This window comes from Atractosteus spatula, chromosome 3 (genome assembly GCF_055471065.1).
Source record: "Atractosteus spatula isolate fAtrSpa1 chromosome 3, fAtrSpa1.hap1, whole genome shotgun sequence".
In the NCBI taxonomy this organism is placed as follows: domain Eukaryota; kingdom Metazoa; phylum Chordata; class Actinopteri; order Semionotiformes; family Lepisosteidae; genus Atractosteus; species Atractosteus spatula.
Window position 1 is genome coordinate 27,642,508 of NC_142708.1, and position 25,547 is coordinate 27,668,054.

Sequence of the window (25,547 nt, forward strand, 5' to 3'; positions counted from 1 at the left end):
ACACACTTTTAAAAGGATTCAAGCTGCAGAAAATATTCTTTATTTCAGCTTTCTGTATAGTCCCTGTGGACTTCAATTCATTTGGCCAAAGTCACACAAACTCCGCCAGAACAGAGGCATGACATCAAACGGGCGTCCAGTTCTCGGGTCAGGAGTTCTGCTACTGTACACACCCACTACTCCTTGAATTTGAGGAATTCCTGACTGGGAACATGAACATAGCCCTATGCTCTGTTTTAGAAAGATACGCATTTTTTCCAGGGAGAAGTTTCTCCCTTGCCATTGTCTTGTGGCCAGAGGGTGAGCATTTTTTTCTATGTGATTTTGTAAAAGCAAAGTTCATAAAGACCTCTGAACCATGCAGTTAGAACTCTACAGACTTTGTTTTAACAACATGTGAACACCCATGATGAGAAAGAAGCAAGGATATCAAATCCTATAGTTATTTCAGGTAAGACGTGTATAGCATTCAAACCGAGTTCACCCACTGAGCTCTATAATGTAACTTACCAAAAGTGGCAGCAAACACTTCAGTACATATGAAGAGTAAAACGGCAATTAACCAGTTTTCAGCAATTCCACTAGACAACTATAGGAACACCACATATCTTACTTTGAAATATTTAGCCACACCAGAATTATCATCACCACACTTCAGCTATTGCAATATATTATTTTTCCTTTAGTCCTAACTAGTGGGTTCTGATAGGACAATGCATGACTTTGTCATGTTTATTATGAGTAAGATTAGTGACATTTTATACAAAAAAAAATACATTTTTGAACTTTTGAAGAATTTGTTAACCGTTTGCTCTTACCACAAAGCAGCAAAAAGATAAAGATAACCAAAGGTAATTCCAAAAAAACAAATAGGATATATCTTTTTAAAATGAGTACTTTTTCCTGTAAGAATTTACAGTGTAAATTGTACTGGTTAGAATTTTGGCTAAAGGTGTAATTCATATTAACTTATTTAAAGTACAATGTTTTTGTTTTTTCAGCAGGTTATTAAAGTGTCAATTCTTAATTTTCCTCTTTATGTTCTGAATTTCTTCGAGAAAAGCTTGGTCTTATCCTGATGAAAATATGAGGCCCCACATTTTAAAATAGTATGATGCACTTTTTCAAACTGTTAGATCAAAACTGGAGCTTGAAATAGTGCATGATGAAAAGAAAGATGTACATTTTTTTTTTTACTTTATCCCTGTACAAACTACACGTGAAACAATACACCGGATATACGATTCCTTATACATTGTACAACACAAACTCTGTCTTCTAATTTAACGAGCAGTGCCCAACATGTATTCCCTCATGTGTCCAAAAATACCCCACAATGAGATGGAGTGAATCTTTTAGATTATTTCCTTATCCTTCTACACATAGTTCTTCTTAACATAATGCTTAAAAAAAACTGACAAATTAAAACACTAAACCAAAGTTACAGAATTCAAGCAACAAGCATTTTTGTGTCAGGAGATCTTTTATTAAGTGCAATACTTCCAACTTGCAAAACCAAGCTATTCTGACTAAACAAGACAACTATAAATGAACCATTATTAATCTGCAAAGTGAATCCGTACTGAAACTATTAGATGTGACAAACAGAGAGGAATTGCAGCCTGGTATGCAAATCTCACCTTTCCAAAAGATAATTGGAAAATAAGTCATGCTGTGCACTGCAATTTGATATTAACACCACAGAGAGATGAAGGTGAATTCATTAAAATGAGGAGACATTCACAAGCTCCTAAGAGAAGGTGGTACTGGGGCCTGCAAGTTAAGGACCAGAATAAGGTGACATTCATCACCTAAGTTCAGGTCCCAGCTCAATCAAGACATGAAAAAACATAAATGTGCAACTTGGTTTCTAAAGGTGACATTAATTTTTTTTTTTAAATAACTAGCTAATTTGCAAACAGTTTTCGGTATTAAGCAAAGTTTAGTTTCTTGCTCATGGTAACAATGTTCAAATATATGGCAGGCTAATTAACTTGGCATCCCTGACAACTATCTGCAATTGAAAGTTTTGCAAATCATTTTTTTTCTCCAGGCATGGTAAAAACAGACATTTTTGAGTCCAAAAATTGTAGGAAATATGTAACAGCTGTGAATAGCTGTGCTGCTACTTAGATCTCTGCTAGGACATGGATGAATTACTTTAAAATGCATTTTTCACCAAACAAAAATAGGAATGAATTATAAAACACATTAAAGTTTCTGTTCTCACTCAGAATTTAATCAATTACCCTCAATAATACACAGCTGAAGAGACTTATTCCATACACGGAATTCTCCAAATAAAGTGCCACAAATCATTAAATGCTGTACCACTCCTGACATGAAAACATAAGAAAACTAAAAAAAAGGAGAAGACCAGTTTGCCTGTTTTGCTTGTTAAAACTGCCTCTCCTTCTCCCATTCTCAGTTTTAGATGCACTTCCCCTTAGTTACCATTTGTGTGCTTGGTTCATGGTTCACTGTTGATTCTGAAGAAGTCTGTTGGGTTGCCTTTGAGGAATTTAAATACTTGAATCCGGGACCCTCTTAGTCTTCATTGTTCAAGACTAAAAAGATTAATCTCCTAAAGCTTGTTAAGGCATTACTCAATGGAACATATTCAGTCCCTGTCCTCTGGTTTGAGGATTTGCTCAAAATTTGACAATATTCTAAATGAAACTAAATTAAAATCTGTTCTTTTAATTATTTTTAATGTTTCCCCAAATTGTCTTGATGTACATGTCAACACAAGCACCTATGCTTTTTTCATAAACAGATTCTTAGAGCTCACTGTTATATATATATATTTTATTGTTTGCTACCTGTATGTGATGCTCTGCAGCAATCAAAATTTAATATCATCTGCCAGGTGTCTGCTCCACCTTCAATTCTATCAAAATCTTTTTGAATTTCTTCTGTAGCTTCCACAGATGTACAAAAAAAAGGTTTGCTAATCCTCCTGTTTAGGAGTAATTTACAAACTTGATCAGTTGACGCACGGATCTAGATCACTGATATAACTGAGGTAAGCAATATTCCCAAAACATATCCCTGTGGTCTGTCACTAATTACATCTCCCAAATTTTAGCATCCACATTATCTGTATACTCCTTTTTCAAACTCAAAATCCACTTCAGAGTTTTTAAGTTTAGTCCTGTGTTGAAAACATCATAACTTTCAATTTCAGAAAACTATGTACAATAACATACAGGAACAAATGAAAAGAACTTCAAATCTTAAATGGGAGCCAGTCATGAAAATTATAAGATCATGATACTTCTGTGTTAGATTATTTGAATCTAATTCACAGTATTTTAATACAATAATACAAAAACTAGAATGATCAACATTAAAGGACCAATGTAGGCCTTAATACACGACAGCTCTAAAACATCACAATAATTCATAATTAACAGTACAGCAATGATTTGTACGGCCATCAACTCACAAAAATGCTATTACAAAATTGAAAATACACAGAATGTACAAGGGGATTCACTTTCTGGTTGTTAACTAAAAAGGGTTTTTCCCTAGAAAAACAGGAGTGCTGTATAGCACATAGCAGTTATGGATATGACTGCAGAAACTGTTCCTTCCTGGAGTCTCTGCCAATCCACCGAGGTACAGTTTCACAGACAAAAGAATGTTTTATTTTTGCTCTAATTCATTCTATTTACTGAATTAAACTTTGATGTATTGGTCTTGACGTGTGTTTCATGCTGATGGTATTGTGTATGATAGTTTAATCACTCCCTGTGCATTTCACATGGGCTGCATGATTAATGCAATAGATTACCTGCAGCACTGATGGGGGGTGGGGCAGAGAGAGAGAGAGAGGGGGGAGAGTGTGTGAGCCCCAATGTACTTTGAGTAATCTCACTGGTTGAGATTTCTTTTTAATTGCTGCATGTTTTTCTGAAGGCAGAAGGTGCATGCCACCGCGATCCTGTCACTGCGAATTGATCCTTGTGTTTCTCTCTGCCGTGATGTTTTTTTTTTAAAATGAGGCGCTGCACCTTTTGCCAATCCCCAGCACTGGAGAAGGAGGCACACAGAAAAAGAACAAAGCCGACAGAATGCGTCGCTCTCGCCGAGATACAGTCTAGACTGACTCCAACTGTCTTCTGATTATATGTAAACACTTGATAATCCATATAAAGCCTGCTACCTTATTTCTTCACTTAGCCCAAAAATCGGACATTCGGGACCCGCTGAGCTCTATAAGCTGTAATTCATTATAATGAGATAACGGTAAGCCACATAAGGATAGGGGAAAGGGGGGAAAAGCGAAAAACAAAATTAATAGTAAACAATTTCTGCTTCTTTTAACATAGGTTCAGCGGAGCATAGATTTCTTTTCCATTGTTACTATTTAGAACTAATTTTCAGACAATAGCAGGATTACCCTTGGCAGGAATAATTAGGTCAGTAGGGAAAAGTCATGACCTATTTCCCCCCCCAAAAAAAAATAACCTAGATTCGGAAATGGAAGATGCTTATTATAAAAAACTCAACATGCATTAATTAAAGCAATATTACAAACTGTACAGCATCCAAACGTACAGATGCCACTCCTCATTTTTCTCTTGTCGAGCCCACGTTGAGAATCCAACTCCTCTGTTACAGTTTTGCCTCTAAGCACTCATCACACACGGGCACAAAACAAGGCTCAAATATTGTCACAACGGATACATCCGGATTCTTTTAATAAATAAACCTTTTAACAGGCAGACCACTGGTTCTGTAATTTTAAAACAGATTAAATATCACAGCACGCACTTCTGAAAAGTAAAATTAATAACCACGAGTGGCACCCTGAATTTGAAAGCAGGCAATAAAACATTCTTTTGTTTCCTAACAAAGGAGAGATTTCATTGCGGTGGGAGGGACCAATATCTTGGGAGCCCTGATAAATCTGTTACAGTAATCTCTCTGTGTTGACAAGCTGTTGGGTTTCCTCATTCCGCCAAGCCATGGACACTCGTCTCAGATTCTTCTACCTGACTGCTTTCATCAGATTAAGCATTGGGGATTTAATTTAACAGTTTCAGCTTTATTAAGCTGTCATGAGAACGGCCCAGCTTTGATAACAGTAGCTGCTCCAATTATGGCTGGGTTTTAGGCTGACAAGTCTAATGATTCATTCGCTAGCACGCAGCACAGCAATAAAATGGTTGTTTTGCATTACATTTTTTTTTAAGATGAAGTCACAGGCATCACCCCTACCTTTACTGTAAATAGGACTTACAGCCTTTGCACTAAGATAGTGAACCACAGATAGTAAGTTTGTGCACGTCAATTCCCGAGATGAAATTCTCCACGCAGCAGGCAGTATGTTGACACAGGACTGAGATGAAGAAGGGAGGGAAGAGAGCAGCAGTCTTGCTGTGGTCTTCAGCGACTGTATTATCCACGTGGCTAAAGGGCTGGCAATTTCACTTCACACACTGACACCCGCAGCAAACGCCAGTAACAGATCCTTCTCAGAACCGCTCTTTCTGCTCCTGCGAGCCTGCAACTGCCCGAGTGCATAACTCAAAAACTACAGTTCTGCAGCGATGCTATTCCTTTGCTAGTCCGTAAATGTTAATCTTATTCTTCAGTCCAGCGTTCCCCAACCCTTCTTCTAGTTGCTTAAAAAACAAAATAAGGACATTCATATCAGAACCCCGTGACTGTTGGACAGGAACAGGTTATTGCTGAGGGAGTAAGACTTCAATTCTGAAATTTCTGTAGCCAGCGCCCCAGACACTGAGCTATTTCTTAACAAAAAAAATATCAAAGGCAAAAGAGTAAAGGGGAAGTTTGATCTCCTGGACTTTTTTTTGTCCCCTACGTTACATAAATCAGAATAATCTCTGCTCCAATGATAAGCAGGCATAAGTGAGAGCATAAACCCTACACATTCAATTCAGTTCGGAAAATGAGAAATTCAATGCTGCCTGCGTTGAGAGGGGGAGGTCAATAAGCACATTCCATTTCTAGCTTGTTGCCCAATGGACCTCAAAATGCTTTAAAGGCTAAATAAATAAATGAATGAAAATTGTTACTGGATTGCATCTGCTCCTAGTAATTTACTTCCATGCCACGCTTTAACATGCACTTCGAAAATGCCCTTTTGCCACATATTAACCATTTATAGCAAGAAAATGGATTCTCTCAAAGTAGAACTTCTCTGCTACCTCCACTATTGCTTTTTAATTCCCTTATCCAGGGTGCTTAGATTATACTCGAGCTTCATCACAGAACTGTTACAGGGCAATCTTCTACGCTAAGCAGCTCTTCAACATACAATACAGCATGAGTTTCCACTAAACAGCTTTTCACAATACTGTAAAGAGTGCTTAGTCATAAACTGGACAAAAGATTTTAATTTCCATTGTCTCTAAAATAAAAATCACTTTTGATTTCTGGTAACTTCCAATTGATGTATTCTTTTATATTTTTCACATTCAATATAATTGTAATGGTGTAATTGTTTTGATTTTTAGTTTTTAACAGTAAATGCTACATCAATCTTCAAAACATATATAATGTGGTTAATAGTTATCTAATGATTACATACACAAATGCCTGAATTTAAAGCAAAAATAACTGTTTTGAGGCTACTGCCCAAACACCTTTTGAGGACACTGTAATTCTAACAACTAATATCACAAGTACAATGTCTATTAATAGCATTAATAACGGCAACCTGTTCTCCACAAGATACATGAAGACGTTGTATTTTCTAGACCTTCTTAGCTACCCTGATAAAACAAGTTATTAATTATGCCAGACCTACTCCAGTTACCGGTGTTCCCTATTCTTTCTATGAAGACCCAACCTACCATCCTTCGAGCTATATGATTAACCTTTTTTAATTAATGTCAATTGAAAACAGAGCAATTGTGTTCCCAATCTTTTAAAAATACTGCACCTACTCAGCATTATTTAACAAATCCTTCCTTCTATCAACAGGTTTAGATCCTCTCTTGTAAATTCTGGCCTATGTTTTGCAGATCATCTGAATGCTGGCCATGATGGAAGTTATCCCCATGCACAGTCTGCATTTCGAGCTGCAGTCACTTCCCAAATTCATTCCTTCAATTACCCTGAAAGCCCTGCACTGCAGAACACATTGCTTAAGTTTTAATGAAAGGATCATTACTCAACTGGTCCACCAAGGGAATGGAGCTTATGCTATTGTACTGGCTAAGCAATGCCAAGCCAAAATTGACAAAATGTCTCAAGCTTTAAACGTTGGCAGGCAGTGTGCTGTAGCAAGCCAGCTTCTATTAAACTGAATGTGCATCCTTCTTGTTTTGCTTAGAGGAGGAGAAAAAAAAAAAAGACATACAATACACGTGCATCTATTACCTTGCTTATTGTGCATTTCATAATGGCACTTCTAAACCAGTACAATAGCGTGATTGTGTATGCCTGTTCCTATTCCTTTTTAATGTATTCCCATACCGATTGATCTGGAAAAAAAATGTTTAATGCTTCAAGAATGTGCAAATTCAAAGTGCCATGTGCACCATGGCAGAAGAAAATGACAATACAGATATTCCTTTCTTGTGTTTGGACATTTTGTGGTGTATTCTTTTCTTCACAATTGGTGGCATTTACCTAATTCGTCCCAGAGCTGCCTGTACTTGTCAGTCATGGTGGTGCCTTGCTGCCTCCAAAGCGAAAGGCGAGGATCTGCCATGAACTGCTCTGTTATCAAGGTTAGCATGCGTGCGCCGTTAGAATCCCTCATCTTCAGCATCTCGCGAACCTAGCAAAAACACACCGCTATTAGCAAACAGGTCAAGAAATGCAGACTCCTGCACGAAACGTGGAGGTCTGTCTAACATACATATTTTTTCCCAGACATGACGATTCCTTTGCTTATCCACTGTCAACGGGCAAACTGCAGTTAAAAGGCAACGTATCTTCCCGTAACAAATGAATAAGACATAAGGGCATCAAACGTTCATTTATACAAGTCTCAGCAAACATAGTGCTCTATGTTACAGAACTGCTCCAAACAATACTAAACAAGGCAATATGGAAAACAAAATCAACCTTAGTGCATGACAAAACTCACATAATATTTCTTTAGAAAATAAAATAAATTCTTACAAAAAACATTTCCTTAACATGCCTTTATTGTATTTTAAATGTACCTACTCATATCCATTAAGAACAGAACTGGATGTTAGATCATTGCTAGCTAGGTTTTTCAGCAATTAAACCTGTTGGTTTTCTGCTAAAATTCAAAAGTGAGTAGGAAAAACATGGATTTTTCTGAGGCATTTAAGGACTAGCAGATTGTATCCTGCAGGTTAAAATTGTAAAAGCCTCTTCTCTAGTACGACCCCAGATGCTGTGGCATTTCTGCAAGGGAGTGCAATTCTGGAAAATGTCAGCTGCGCTATCGACTGGGTGGGTGAAGGAAGCGTGTCGGCTGGGAGAGAAGCATACCTTTGCGAAGAGCAGGTTGAGCTGCTTCCCAGACCCATGGTACCCTCCCTGGGAGAGGAAGAGTTTTACCTGCTCCTGGACCTGCTCTTCGTCCAGGTGCCAGCAGTTCTCGTCGTCTATACTGGCTCCTGCCGTGGGGTCGGGGGCTCCTGCAGGGACAACCCAGACACAGCCTTACTCACAGCCTGGGAAGACGGAGGTGCCACGGTGCTTCAAAAGTTATCCTGTAGGGCCGCTGGATGACTTGCAATGTTTTTTCTTTACCAAAAACACAGAGTTGAGGCATTTCTGGCTTTATTTTAGTAAAACCCATTTTAGATCATTCTATTATGCGTCAGTGGCTGTGTGTTATAGCGTTACAGATTTTATCCCTTTGGATAAATTCCATGGTAAATTGAACACTTAAGTTGCATATACAATAGCTGCTGGGTTTATTACGTGTTTTTACTTGTTATCCACCTTTCATATCTGTCAGATGTAGTTCAGTCCATTTTCAGACAACAGTTTATGTTCATACAATGTCAAAGCATCAGATGATCTCAGGAAGTAAAACAGCACAAAATATTACAGGGAAAAATATACCAAATTCTATTAATCAGATACATTATCACAAAAACTGCACAGTGAACTTTATATTTTTGAGCTTATGGGTACCGTTGTTGTTACAGAGACTTTGGGTTGCCTTCTTTAACAATCTCCACCATTTGACCTGAAGATAAAATAACTGAGCTTGAAAACCAGTTCTATTTAATCAGCAGGACATGGTGCTGAGGAACTTTAAAATGCAGCAATATATACAGGTGGAAACAGAGTACAACAAAATAAACGAAAAACAAAGAGGAAAATGTTAAAATCATCAATGCTGTAAACTAATCAAGTTCAGAAACCATCATTAGTTGTATATATATATACACAGTAGAAGATATACAGTATATACACCATGTTATCAAGTCATACAAACATCATGTTACAAATGTAATTCCTTTTTGGTCACTACAATTGAATGTAAAGCTATAAAGAGCTTACGGTACAAATTTCACTTAGATGTAAATCCTGTTTAGGCCTGCCAGTAGTATGTCTAAGGTAACTCACCAATTTTCCAAACTTCCTTTGAACAAGCCCTGACAAATGACATTATAATATATTTTTTCCACGCTTCTTACACATCAACTTTCCGATCTTGGATGGGCCAGTTTCTGACACAACGAATGGCAACGAACAAACGTACCATTTCCACCACGCTGTACAGAGGAGAACAGGATACACAAGACAAGCGCAATGTGTTCCTGCCTGTCCTCCTCTCACCGAGTGGTAAAGATCATTGTGGTTTCATGTGCTGTAGCGTTTCAGTCCAAACCAAACATCCACACCAAGGCTATGGAAACGTTAGGGTCAGTACAGCCTTGGGTCCCAGGCCAACATCAACTTCATGCAAACAGGGGTCCAGCTGGTAATTTCCCAGTCCTTCACTTCGACACACATCAACACTGCATTGTTTTAATAGGGACAGTCACCGAGTACTACCACGCGATTATTTTCTGAACTGCTATAACATACAGATTCTGGAAGTCCTAGCTATAAATTGCGAAATAAGTTATCAGACCAGACATGGAAAAGAGAAATTCACATGCAAGTTACAGCAGTGAAGACTTTCTTTTTTAAAATTACACCTAATTCATAATCATAATATTACAGTGGCAGAAGCAGTTTCAGAATTCTATTTATTACTGTAGGGGAAAAAAGTGTAAAGTATAATACACAATTTTAACACCTTATGATTAGAAAAAAATACTAATCTTGCTCTAATGGCCTTCGTTATACAAAACATGGCCTTTTGAGCAGCTCTGTAATAGTTACACCAAGAATAGTCCAAACCCATGCTGTCAATGTCTGATTGTAAATACAATTTGCACCAGTACCAGGCGTGGGTAGATTTAAGGGTTTAGAAGGAGATTATCTAAATCAATCGCAGCAACCTCTTAGAATACCTGTGCACAATACGTCTCTAAAGGGAAAATCAATTTCTACTAATCCAAAGCTGAGAATTACTTAAACTGGAAATTATTATGCTTTGCACATGGATTTTAATTTTATAATAAGCTGGGTAAACAACAACTGAATACCAGACCATTGGTATACCAGTAGGTGTCACTGTCCCTTCTGGGCCACAATTTCCAAACCAATTACTCAGTATGGTGAGGGAATATATTCCAATAGGAAGCACCATCCTTTGAATGAGATTTTAGTTGGTCATTAGATCTCATGGCACAGTCTGCATGAGTAGGGGTGTCATTCCTTATGTCTTGGATAAATTCTACTCCGAGTTTGAAAATCTAACCCACCTACAATTATCCGTTAATTTGAAAGGGTAAATTCCGATTTTCTCGCCTAACCAGTATTGCAGATTTGTCACCCAGGGTGGGTGCTATACTCGTCATTGATGGTGATGCCCTCCTAAATGTAAAGCAAACTGTGGCCCTTAGGGATGAAAAACACTATATCAATACAAGGGTTTATTATTTTTTTAACCAAGAACAATGCTTTCAACTATGGTTCTACAGCGTCCTCTTATCATAAATCGAACAGTTAATGAGTTGGTTTTTTTTTTACCTGTGATCGCATGTCTTCAATAACAAGCAAAAGGCTTGGACCCCACCAAAATTGTTACAATGTGTTTGTACTGTACACAATTACAGAATTATATTTTCAATTGAAATTATTCTTTGATTATAAAGCATTCAAAGTTGCCTTTTGTAAACACTATATATATACACTGATGGGGAAAAAGAAACGACACCTCCTCCTCCACACTCTGGCCTGTCTGCGTGGAACAGTCTGAAGAGTGACTCATCGGGGAAGAGGACCTGGTGCCACTAGTAACGAGTCCATCACAGCCTCTTGTCTGGCCCGAGCCAGTCAGGTGTGACGTCTAGGTGGTCGCCTTGCTCTAAGGTCAGCAGCATGGAGCCTCACTTTTCTGCCAGTGATGTGGCCATTGCGTCTGCTGGCAGTTTCAGTAGCAATACGGGTAGCAGAACTAAAATGAACTGAAACTGTCGGCCCTGCTCTGGTGTGGTCACTCGAGGGGACCGGATCTTGGATGGTCATCTGTCCTGCCGGTCTGCTGAAACCTTCTCTGCAGTCAGGGCACAGTGGAGTGGCTTACTCCATAGTGTCTGGCAACGCTGGCACATGATATGCCTGCCTGCAGCATGCCAATGGCCCTCTCCCTTGCTTCTGGTGACAATCGAGGCATTATGGAATGCACAGAAAACTGACTAAGTGTGGCCTTTTTCTTGCAGTGACCTAAGCTTTGAATTAAGGCCTTTTTAAAGGTGACCTGACCAGGCATTTTTCCACCTGGACCTCGTTGGGTAAAAGTGCACCTAATGAGCTTTTGTGTGATTGGCAAGTTCCAATGCCTCACTGCACAAGCTGTATTGCTGGTCAGAGGGCTTAAAACAAATTAAAACTTTTTTTGAAAGTACATAAGCTATAACTATTATATTCTCATTCCAGAAAATGTTGCGTTTCTTTTTTCCCCCATCATTATATATGGCACCTTAAAAAAAAAACTCAGACACTGAGCAATAATTACTTCACATTTTGTCTCCTAAGAAAAGTGCATTCCCAGACATCCACTGCAGTTTACATGAAGTTGTCCAAACACAAAGGACTTGGAATCTGCATGCTTTTTTTAAGAATGCAGTTCCTGATTCAAAAGGCATGAAAAGAGACTGAACAGGCAAGTTGAGTGGTGTCTTCAACCGAGATCTAAGAACACTGTGCTCTGTTACACCGCTTCAACACAACTGGATAGTGTCAATAGAATATTGTAAAACAACAAAAGCAGGATATCAAGTTATTCTACAGCTAATAATGCTCTTCAATTCACTCTAGACTTGATTTAAAAAAATACCGCAATCCTCTGTAGTACTGTTCCACTGAACAAAAGCTTTTGAAACACCGTACATGTGCCTCAGGGTATTCTGATAAAAAAGAACAGTTTATTGCACATTTTCTTTTTTTCAATAGATTTTTAAAATTGATATACAAGTATTGCTCTTGGTAAACCTGTCTATACCTTCAAATCACAAAAACATCTGAACTTCAAGGGGTTCTGTTTTACCCATTGGTCCCACAATTCCCTTTACATTGGTTACATTGTGTCAAAATCCAAATCATTTACAGCAGGTGAAACATCTAACAAATGAAGTACATACTTCAATAAGAATTCCAAAGCAGAGTAACGCACAGACCAAAGTGTTGTGATCATGTTATATACTAATATATAATTTCCTTTGTACACAAAACATCTTTTTATTTTGATGGTCGATTTTTCAATAATCAAGAGATGCATCCAATTTGCAAAACATAACAATATTAATTATTTTTTCATAGCTAAAAGACAAGAGTACTCCTAATATAAATGTCTCATGGTGGCTTGATATAGCTGTGCACATTTACTTTTCAATTTCAAGTTGAAGTTCAAATTTCTTCAACAGCATTTTCGATTTACAAAAGTAAACATTATGTACAGCTCAACCTTAATATTCCTCCACATAAAATAACACTTAAATGTTGACATATTATTGCCCAAGTTTCTTTTAAAATACATTTTTTGTCAAAGCAGACATGGAAATGACAGTGGAACAGGACTAGCAATTCTTTTAAAATACCTGCTTACATAAATAAAACAATCATACTGAATTTCATCACATTTTGATTCCATAACCCCCTTCTTTCTCGACCTCCTGTAAAAAAGGAGGTTATGTGACACATTCCATGTCGAAACAATTTCATGGTTGATAAAATCATGCTCTGTAGTGGAATGACCACAAAAGGGTCTGAAATATGAATGTTTTTCTTTGTTTTCAAACCCCAATATGCTTCCTAGACACTTTTTTTATACTGGGAGGATGAACGAATATCTTAGTACATATTTTTAACATTCTACTGTGCTTTTCAGTGAAACATATGCTTTCAATGTATGTCTATACATAAGCCATGGCAGTACAAAGTAATATATTTTAAAGACGAATTAAAACCATATGTTGCAATAGCAACTTGTTTACCCAAAACGTAAAATCTAGTACCAAAATACTGGTCTCATTCAAAGCTATGCTATCATTGAAGCAGTTAATCAACAGGAAGTTGTTGCATGACTCTGTGGTTAATGACTTTTTAATAAGTGCACACAGAGTTCATGTTTTAGAATATTCTCCTTTGGTCCCCCAGAAAGCCAATGTTTCAAAAGGAAAAAGAAGCACCTGTAGAATGCACAGAACAAAGTACACACAAGCAATTTAAGCAGAGTTTTCATGTCATGTAAAGTCCCTAGTTGTTTATCTTTGCAAATGAAACAAAACCGAGTTTATATTTATTGCTCATAGTTATTCTATCACTTTGCACACAGAATTTTTAAAATGCACTTTGAACCATTTCCCAAATGTTTCATTCAAAAGCAAAGCCATACATGTAAAATCAAATGAAAACAATGCATGCAATTTGTTTATATTTTCTTATGATACTGCACGTTCCCAGTAGAAAAAAATGGGCACAATGACTTCTGTAAAAGACTTCAAAGTGACTCGTACAAACTTGGCACACATAATGCACTCTCCCCCCGCAAAAAAAGATTTTAGAGCTCTGCAGTGAAAACAGCTCAGGTAGACACTCATTAGGGGATACACTTACATGCAACACTTTTTCAGGGGATCTGCAGAGTTTTTGAAGTTCTAGTATTTCAAATTATAACTTTATAAATTCAATGTAGAACAAAAAATCTAACATGAGGAAAAAGACACCGGAAACCATAGAAACAATAAAATCATTTACAAAGCTGGCTAAATATAGGAGTAATATAAACATTGGGAATATATTTCTGAAGATCACAGCCTTCACTATATTAACCATTACACTTGTCATCTTGTCAGCTGAAGAACTCAAAAACAAACACTTCCTTAAACCATCTTTTCTCAATGTGCTGAAAAAATGGATTCTAAAGGCATGTTTACTTAAAAGAAAAACCAGCTCAAGAGCAGACATTTCGATTCCATGGTAAAGCTTCGGCAACAATTAACAGAAACGGGAATCCAGCTACGTTTGCGGTGCTTTTTCCAAAGGAAGCATGGCGTTCCGGGTGACACAGTGGCGCCCCATCACGAAGAGCCACTGAAGGAGTCATGGTGGAGGGTCTGTTGTGAGATGGACTTGTTCTTCCTTGCAGAAGTATTTCAAAAGGGCTTCACGGCACACAGCCTAGGCAGTAATCACATCATTGTACCAGGCTTTAAGATACAGGCTGAAATACTAGTACAAAATGATTCCAGGAATATCTAACAAAACATATTTTAAGTTCTAAATCTAAAAAAAGGGAAAAAACAAAATGAAGCAGGACTAATCGCCATCACCAGTGATTAAACAGGCAAAAGCAACACCACAATCTCGTTTACAATAGCTGTAACCTAAGAAACAAAATTCAATATTTCAACCTCATTTTAGGCAAACATCTTCAGACCTACTTTTCACAGCAGCTGAGATTTCTTTAGAGGCAACCCACACACCAGTGCTTTCCAAAATGCAGTGTTCTTTCACTGCCAAACTCAAGAGCTTGTATGCACAGAGCAGGAATCTTCACAAGATGACAGCCTATTATTCTGCCTATAAAACGAGCCTGTTTCATTTAAACCATATCCTCACTGTGCTACCACCTGAAATCAAACTAAATGCCCTGAAACAAGGTAATTAAATAAATGCTTCCTGCTGCTTTGCGTACATGGTGTATGCTAATTTATTATGTAGGTCAGACAAATTATCTCTATTGATTTAAAAGGGTCGGCAGTCTGTGCTCCGGTTCAATGTCTATTTTAAATCAATGGTTCAACATAATCTGCAATTATGTAGGTGTGTAAAATCCTTCTATCAAGAAACACAAATATGTGTACGACATGTGTACGAACACACCTCCACCCCTGTGCCAAACGCAACCGGACACCTTACCATGTACTTGATTGATCTCCGAGTTCTGGGAAAGAATTTCATCTGCTAGTTTCTGGGCAGTGGGTAAAACCTCTGTGTGATGCACCGTGATTAAATACTGTACAAATTTCTGCAGTTGGTCTCTGTTCATTTGAAAGAGGGTCTCTGAAATGGGAAGATGCAGTTTGACCTGATCCGGCTTGCGGATCCGGTATAAAGAGAGTGCTACAACGTGGGCACAGTAAAAGATGTCCTTGTTTCCACAGCTACAGGTCACTGAGGTAATCTTGCAGCGGTCAAAGCTAATGGCCACATTGCAGACAATTTCAGGCTCCGACTGGGAAGCTGGTTCCGTCACTGTGCCGCTCAGGTGAAACCCTGAGGAGAGAGATTTAAGGAAAGGTGGTTAGCGCTAGGGGCGCAGGACCTGGAAGAGTGATTAATTCACAGCACTACAAATGAAGCGTTAATAATGCAGGCAGTCATTTAAATGCCATTTGATCTTTTTTAGCAGCAGTTCAAAACGAAGCAGGAAAAAAACATTTATTGATAATTGTACAAAGGAGTGCCGGTACCATATTAGAGCATCATTTGATCACTTGGAGACAGCAATCTAGTCATAAATAACAATAACAATCAGGGACAAGGGAAAAATCTATCGGCAATGTACGATGACTCACTTGTGTGGCCATAAAAGAGGGCGGTTTTTAACGGGACATGCACATTTATGACAAAAGGTTAGGTAAAAAAAAAACCTCAAAATGCACATACATTAAAAAAATGACTGAAAATTTTATATTTAACAGAAGTTTGATCCTTGAGATTCACCATGATTAGAAATAACAGAGGAAACGGTTTCCAAGGAAGTGAGTATGCATTCAATTATACCCCAAACTGGCAGTTCTTTTATATAATGGTAATAATAACACCAAGAACAACAACTTACTATTAGAAAATCAGAAGAGCGCTTGTGATTACTGATATTTCCACAGGAAATGAGATGAGAACACATTTATTTAAAAAGCAGTGAAAGCAGTTTTGATATATTTCTAATATGCTATGGCTTGTGACATTCACATGTTTCATTCTTTCAAAACAAGAGGTGTCTTAATAGATTTAATTAACAGTCAATTCACTGTAGAAAAAAAAAATCTTCCCCGCTGCATTGAAGAGTGAATGATTAGAAGTACAGTGCATATGCTTAATAGGGTACAGACATAGTTAGTATTCAAGGGATTAAATAAATGAGGGATTTAAACAGCTTAACCCTGCAAGCCCTTTTTATTTAAATCTCCTTGGCAACTCTGGAACACTGTGCTGATAGCGAGAAAAAAATATAATCACCATGAGACAAGCTATCATAAAGAGGCTTGTCTTAAAATTAATATTTAGATACCTATGTTTAAATTGAAATATATCTCATACAGTTTCAGGAAAAAAAAAACGTTTTGAGGCCAGATCTGTAAATCTTTAAAACTATTAACAGTAATGGTAATTATACTGTGCTCCAATATAACTAAAAACAAAGTAGTGTAAGATATAGGCTACAAAAAAAGATCTTAAACCATTTTATACAATAGGCTAGTTTAATGTTTGGGGAAAAAATGTATCAAAACACTGCAGCTTAAAGCATATTCTTGTGATGAATATGAGCACATGATCCTAATGTTTTCATTCTCCTCTAAAAGCATAGCATTTTAGTTCATTCTTGCAAATGACAGCAGAGCACAGCCACAAACAAGGCCTAGTATTTCAGCCTTCACAAAACAGCCATGAAAAATAGAAACTGCTCAGGTCTGTTTTGCCATTGGTAGCTATTCTCAGTCTGGGAAGCAGCGTGATGCTCTGGAGACAGACAGTGATATGGTTGTTCCCATGGGGCTGCAATACAATGACATTCCTAACCAGGAGAACACAGGGCACATGAAGAGCCCACACACCTCTCACCTAAAATCACCCAAAAGGCTTCAAGAGCGAGTTCAGAAAAAGATCTCAGAGCTGACTGATACAGTCAAGAATGCAGCTTCTAAACCATGTATTTAAAATAGGACAATGGCTTTAGTAACCTGCAGAGGAAAAATAACATTACAGCAGCTGTACTTTTGTCCCGATGATTATAAAATACCCCAAAGTTTGGTACATAAAATTGTTGTCATGCACCTATGATAAGACTACACAGTTTTAACATTTTGGAGTTTTCATTGGACGGTGTCCTTAGCCTATGTACACTACATCAGAGATCATGTGCTATGTAACCCCCTAAAATCATATTACAAATTTGGATCTGGAAGTTGAGTTTTAATGCAATACATAACTGACAGTGAGCCTTCAACCTTGCTGTAATGGATTCCACCAAGTAAACATAAAATACACAGTACACACACATGTAAACACTCAGTACACACACTGAATAAACTGTTTCAAAGGTAACAGGACTTCACAGGCCATACAATATGTTTTACACTTATGTTTATGGAATGCACAGAGAAGTGATTAAAAATAAAAAAGTCTTCAAGTAACGTGGAGCTGTATTTGCAGGCAGCAGTTGCACTCAATCGGTAGGTTACTTTATACCGACGAATACTCAACTTTGACCCTGTTGTGTACATTTTCATATACACCTTTTGCTTAAAGATCTTAATGCCTTGAAGATCTTAACCTTATGTAATAACAAAAGAACATGCTTCACGCTTTAATTCCAGTAATACGGCTTGGAATGTATCCTGCGTTTGACAAAGTACATTACAGAAAGTAGAGAAAAACTTAACTACTATTTACTGTTTAACTGCTGTTTGTAGACAAAACCTTACTGTGTTTATATCATAACAGTTATTTTAAGAAGAGCAATATGTTAATTATTATTTTGAGATACTGTACAGATAATTATCCAAATGATTGTCTTTGGTTGAACCTGGAACTGGAAAACAAGATCATATAGTATTTTATGTACAGCTTATTTCTAAAATAGCAATTACATCTAAACTGGGCTCAGTGAGCGTTTCCCAAATTCACTGCCTTTGATCTACATGCCTCAAATTGTGCTAAATCTGGGCTCAAACAATACATCATCGACCATCTTTGTAAGTCAACAAAAAAAACTACAATCAAAGAGATCACTAGAACCATTTCTGCATTACTGCAAGCCTCACACTGTCAGATATTCAGAGCTGCAGCTTTTATTTGACAGAACAAATATGCTATTGTATAGCCTTGCATGCATGTAGTACTGGCCTACATTTACAAGGAAATCCCCAAAAGATGCCTCATTGTCATTCCAGCGCATTACATTACGAGGGTTTTCATTTTAATAAATGCTTTTAAACCAATGTGCTGCAGTTCATTTTCTGTGAACAGACACTGTATACTTGGCAGACAGAGACAGGATTCTAATATGTAACGCGTCGGCTGCCATTTTTAAAAAAGCAGAATTTGGTCATTAAAAGCATGACATCAAAACATACATCCAAGCTTCTTCCATGCATCATAGTTCACTCCACTTCACCTGGGTCAGCAGTTCCATTCCAAACAGATGTCCTAAACTGAAAACAATTATTTTGCCTCTCAGCCATCTCCATGGATACAAATGCAAGTAATAAAAATGAACACATGTTTAAAAGCCTATTTAGACAAACAGTGGCACCATTTACATAATTCTACTTTTTAAATCACCAATCAACTGCAACTTGTTAATTGAGCCTATAATTGTTTTTTTTTATTTTAATATGCACAACCAGTAATTATCAACCTTTCTGTTTTTCAAGCCCATGTATGAGTACGAGCTTTGAAATTCAATATATAGATAATAACAGGCAACTTTCCTTCTGTTCTTGACTTTTTTTTTTCTCGGATTGGCTTCTCTGGCTCCACAGCGAAGGAACCCCCACCCCCTTTAAAAAAAAAGCACGTATATTTAACAGAAATAGCCTGTATTTTAATGTCCTTTCCTCCCCAGTTCTTGGCAAGTACAGGAGACGAGGTACCAATTTAATGAGCTAGAGGTGCGAACCGAGGGTGTCGCGGGGGAGTGAGGGAATTCTCCTGAGCGTTTGTCGCTTGTAAGAAAGGCATCTCGCGGACGGCTCGCCAGATCTGCGCCATCTGCTTCCCTGGGTGAACACAGCCTCTGCACATCCCGATATTCACTAACAGACTGGTAAATAATTAGCTGTGCCTCCTCACTCCACTGGGTCACTCCCTCACTTTTTTTTTTACTCCTGAAGTGCTGAGTAAGGGGGAATGAATATTTACACGCACACACCCTCTCCCTGGTTGTGGTGGCAGACCATGGATGGCGAGGGAAGAAATACAAGAAAAACAGCCAAGCAGTCTTATATTTAAAAAAAAAAACTCCTGAGTTTCCAAAAGAAAAGAGCTGACACTGCCACTTACTCTTGTGCATGTTATTCAGAAGCCTGAACTGAAACTTAATTACTGTACTGAAGTGTAAGTAAATGTGTACATGTATGTACATGATGAAGTGTAATATCTCTACGGATTGAAACATATTTAAGAGCATATTAGCATTGCAACCTCTGTTGTCTGGAATGTTACAGAGCATTATTTTTCCAAACCCGTCAGGTAATAAAAAATACACAAAAAAATCCTGATCAGTTTCAGTGACTGAATTTGAAGACATGGTTCATTTTTCAGATATGGACATGTGCTCAAATCAGATCAAATTAGATGCACTAGCATCTATACAAAGATGAAGAAAGGAACCAGAAGAACATCAGAAAGGCAAGGAACAGTTTGTCAGAGTGTTTTTCTTCCTCCCTTACAGAAAAAAATTCATTTGTATCACCGAAACAGAAAAGAATATTACTAACCGCAACTCACTAGACTATAAAATGAACCAGTGTTCAGCTTGCTTTGTTAGAGTAAAAAGTCCTGTCACTGTATGCAAGGCAATTAATTACATTTACCTATGTCAGCAAGCAAGTAAAGCAGGGAACACTATCATCCATTTTATCTATGGTATTAAATACTACCATTACGCCTTAAAATATGACCTTTCATCATTTTGCATGTGTCAATTTTTCAGACACGATATCTCCCATTACAATGACCATCTGCATTATCAGCACTCTTCGGTATCTTTTAACAGCATAGGCAGAATACCCTTCCCCCCATCGTTTAAATACTGTATATAAGAGACATCTCAGAATACAGCTGCTCGTCTTCATTCTATAGATCTGCAGGCTCCATAAATCATTAATCTTTGTCACTGCCACCCTCAGTTACTCAAACCACACACTGATTGGGGGCATCACTCTGAACTTGTGCTCCAGTGGGCTCAGCAGATGTCTCAAAATGAAGGCTCCCAGCAACAAATTAGTCCTCAATCTATTAGCTGGTGTAGAATTCTACACAAAGCACCTTTAGTAATAAAAATGTAGAGCTGAACCTCAAATAGCCATCAGTATTGTGATACAGCCTGGCATTCATGCCTTCCTTCATTGAAGTGCAAATACTTTAAAGTTTATGACAAAACCACTTTAAATGATACTCAGCTCTAACAAGGACAGCATTTACAAGTACTGATGCTTTTCAGTACAAAGGTATTTGAGGTTTTCCTTCAGTAAGTGCAATTACTTAGAAATCCCTGGATCATCAACAGGGTGGCATAGTGGCACTGTGGTTAGAATTGCTGCTTTGTAGCAATTCTATGGACCTGGGTTCAGTGCCAGACATGGGGTGCTATCTGTGTGGAGTTTGTAGTTTTTATGTTCCCCCTGCGTTCATGTGGGTTTCCTCCTAAGTTCTCTGGTTTCCACCCACAGTCCAAAAACATACTGGTAAGTTATTTGCATTCTGGAAAAATTGGCCCTGGTAGGAGTGTGTGCATGTTTGTGTCTGTGTGTGCTCTATGATGGACTGGCGTCCCATTCAGGGCGTTTTCTGCCTTGAGCCTGTTGCATGCTGAGATAGGCTCTGGTTCCCCTGCTACCCTGAACTGGATGAAACAGTCAGAAAATGGATGGATGGATCACCAATATGATAAGATATACATAAGGTTAAAATAGGCCACAAAATCATATAGTGTTTCATTTTCCAAAAGCAAGGCCACTAGACTTTGAGAGAGTCTCAATGGAAAATATAACATTTTCTTAGAAACTACCTAATAATTCATGTGAAATCTCATTGTAGTGGCATTGATTAATAAGTAAAAGCATGACATGTAGGATAGAATAAGATAAAGTAAAGGTTAGGGGTACTGTATCGCGTATAGAATTTGCAGTATATATCACAAATAAACATTCAGTTTGGGACCTCTTCCATAATATGAAAGATTTAATTATACATTAGTCATTTGCCTTGAGATGCTCAACTGTGTCTTCTAGAGAATTCCCAAAGCCACAAATAATTTTTTACTGCTGCATAATAATTTTACATAAAGAGGAATACCACACTACTAAGTGATCATCCCATACAATGGATCAAGCAATTACTGATTAGTATTTTTCAACCACAATTTGAGTCTTTTAAAATCTTCAGTAATACTTAAATGTACAAAAATGAACACTTCCACATTATTGTGCACAAGGATGAATAAGAAATTACATAATCAATGCTGCATATCAAGATGTAATGTCCACTTCCATAATTAGGCACATAATGATAGACCTAGGTAGTCAATCCAAGAAAAAAAATCAAAACACTTTCAAATCATAGCAGTGTATTTAACACACAGTTAATCTCACTGCCATTGCCCTAGAACTATTACAACTTTCTAGATAAATGAGACAACTGACAAGATTTTAATTAAACAAACTCTCAGTTTGGTTGATTTCATTAGCAACAGCTCCTAAGACTCAAAACAATGCCCACAGGATCATAGAATGTACATTATTTCAAGCAGGTTGGGCTCATCTCCTGCTAAATAATATTAATTTACACCGTAAATGCTGAAAGGCACATCTAACAATTCACCTGAGCTGTGAATACATACATCTTTCCATAAAACTGCAGTGTAGCCCATGAAGAGCCACCCTCAGGATGATCAGAAACAAATGAAGTATGAAAAAGAAGAGGGCTTCCAACTTCAGGCAAATGTACCACAGTAAACCTGTTACAGCGGGGTCATACATATTGACACCTCACTTCCCACCAGAGAAGCTCCTTGTTCCCATCTAGAAAAAAAAATTACCTACAGTTCACTAAAATGAAGTGAGCTTTCGCTGCACAACAGATACTGGACTCGCCATTATCATCCTAATTTGAAATGGATTTTTTTAAACCATCATACAAACTCTTAATTTTTACAGTTACTGAACCTTAAAGAATTGTCACTTTTTAAAATGCAGCATTATCCCTGAACATTATACTCTTACAAACATGATATCAACAGTAAAGGAGAAAATCCCATAAGATTAAACATCACGACAGCTATCGGATCTGCAGCTATCAAATACAAAGCCTGTTAAGGGGTTTTCATTGGCAAATCACCGATTCTTTTTTTTTGTCTTAAAATTTGGAATTTATTTCCTATTTTCCAGATCGATCGCCAATTGTTTTTCAGTGCGCTATACTATGGCCCCAAAATGGCCTAATGGGAACCCGTCTGCTTTCACAACTCCAACAGGCCCATCTGCCCTAGTCATGTGACACCGGACACTGAGCACCCAAGTGCCTCACATGAAAGTGAGAGCCGAGTGGAGGAGTGGCATGTCTTCCACTCAAAAGATATCCATCCGAGTATAGGAGGCACTGATGCATTGGCATGCTGAGGAAACCCAGCCTGACTTCTGCTCACCAGCTCCCAGTCAATCATGCGCCAGCAATTGGAGATGGCAGCCAAAAAAAATGAGTCTCAACTTGAATATGTGACGTCTGAACTGCATAGCTTAACCTTCCCTCTGAGCAAGTGTCTTAACTGGTCAATCATTTGTCTCCAGGACAAATGTATTCCTGAAACATTACAATACATGCAGGAAAAAAAAAACGTATAGAAGGCTGAGAGGGTCAGTGTGAAACCTAAAACCAACCACTTAAGGTTCAGAATTTATTTCCAATTTTTCAAAAGATACGTTGAGATAAAGAAAATAAGAGCTTGCGAGAACCCATTCAGGTTACCTAGTTGGTAGATGGTTCCCTCCTCCAGCGGTTTCTTGAAAGAAGCAACAATGCCAACTTCAACAGTAGCATGTTCTAGACTTCCACAATCCACCGTACCTTCTTTGTTAAAAATGCCCTTCTCTTTAGTTTATACAGAGTCTAGCAGTTTGAGTTTCAATGGTGATTCTGAAGGAGGCCATAGGGTTACTCTATCAGTACGTTGAAGGATTTTGAACGTTTGAATCAGGCCACATCATAGTCTTCCCTCTGCAACACTAAGCCTTTGGCCTTCAGTGTAGGACAATGGTGATGCACCTGTATGCTCTTCTTTGGTCTGATTAGAGGGCACCAATAGCTTTTTTGAAGCACACTGCAGTGCGCTGTACAATTTTAACCTATCCACCCTCAATTTAAATTCTGCACTTTTAACTAAATATCCTTAGCTGATTGCTTTGTCATTGCTTTCCCACATTTTGTGTCAATATGCACCCCCAAGTCTTCAAGATCAGCTTTTCCATTTTAAAATTTGCAGTTTGTGTTTGCAACCTGTATGCAGACAAGAACAGAGTGTTACATTAATTGACCTTAGGATCTCATCCAGCCATTTCTTGAAAAAACACCAGGGTATTGAATTCAACATGAGAAACTTTCACATTCCTACTGACTGCACTATTCTCACATCTAACAGAACATTTAGTGCTAAAAAATGAACTAGAGGCAAAATAATTCACCTTTTGCCCTTTAGCTACCATCTATGTGTGGATGTGTACATCTGCAGGCATGGACATCCGTACGTACAACTTCAGACAGAGCTACGGCTTTCATCAGCAGTTCCCTTCCTAGACAGGGAATAACCTGTTGCCTGTTACTGTACTGCCTCACAGGCATTTTCTTGTTTTACCATTTAAAGGACATACAATGTTAAAAGCATTCTTTACATATTTATGGCATTGTACTTGGTGTAGGGGATTGAAATTTCTGTTGTTTTAGAAGAGCCAAACAAGCAAACTCTGCCTTCTCTCTCTAACTCTCTTAAGGACTGTATAGCAGAGACTGGATACAGTTATTTTTTTTACGAAGGGGAGTCTTGTCTAGCACGGCCCCCTGTTGAGCAGAAGGGCTCAGAAGTGCTTTATCTGCCAGTGTTTGTACAGAAGCATCTGCCTCTTCACCGACAGAAGCAGATAACATGCAGCAAAAAGAGAGGTTCGTTCTGTTGTCTGTTTGCACCAGCACTCCTCAAAATCATTTAATCCATTTCATTGCAGGATTTTGATACAACCAGCTCCTTAAGTGCCATTTAATTCAATAATTAAGGAGCTGGTTGCAAACAAAATCGGAGCAACCAGCAAAGGCAAGCTGTGGAGCCCTGGTTTAAATAACAGTAATAACTTTTCCCTCAGGCCCTATTTTGTTCACTACAGATTACATTTAGGGGGATGAAAATGACTTCTTTTAAAACATAATAGCATGAATACAGATTTAAAACAAAGTATGACGTCTTGGGATGTTGCGGGCTTTGCTGTTACTTGTACAAAAGACCAAAAAACTGCTTTTATGGAAGGTGCCCTGTGCAAGCCATAATTAGTGCTCTTACTACATATAGAACTCATCAGCAGAATTATTTGAATTTGTTCTTTCCTGTCCTTTGTATGAAAATTATACTTCTACCAAACACCAGTACTATACTATAAAATTCTGACATTTTTAAGAGCTGTACTTCTTTTTGCCCTTTTCTATAATTCCAGTTTTCACTGTTTCCCTTTTTGCGTTTTATTTTTTACAATTCTCTTTCGCAACAGCTTTTACATATCCACTTACTGCAAAAGACAGGAATAAAGTCATTTTTATGAAAAAAGTAATCAAAATTAAACAAAATAATGCCTTTTTTAGATCCTGAAAGTAATCTTAATGATGTATTCCAATTTTGAAATGCTTCATGTTACACACTGAAACTAGGAAACGGACATTTAAATAGCTTATGGACTAATCAATGAGTCATAGTTCACTGCCAGTTCACGTGTCAGTGCTTAATAGGGGCATATGCAATGTAACTACAG

General features: G+C 37.8%; 1 protein-coding gene across 1 annotated transcript in view; it reads right to left on the bottom strand.

Annotated features, from left to right (window-relative positions):
• The window catches only part of zswim6 (zinc finger, SWIM-type containing 6), a 93,274-nt gene that overhangs the window by 21,392 nt on the left and 46,335 nt on the right, over nucleotides 1-25,547 (bottom strand). The window contains exons 2-4 of the mRNA XM_088910909.1: nucleotides 15,454-15,810; nucleotides 8,452-8,600; nucleotides 7,612-7,762 (exon numbers count right to left, since the gene is read on the bottom strand). Coding sequence (XP_088767035.1) covers nucleotides 7,612-7,762; nucleotides 8,452-8,600; nucleotides 15,454-15,810 — 657 coding nt within the window. The remainder of the gene's footprint in view (nucleotides 1-7,611; nucleotides 7,763-8,451; nucleotides 8,601-15,453; nucleotides 15,811-25,547) is intronic.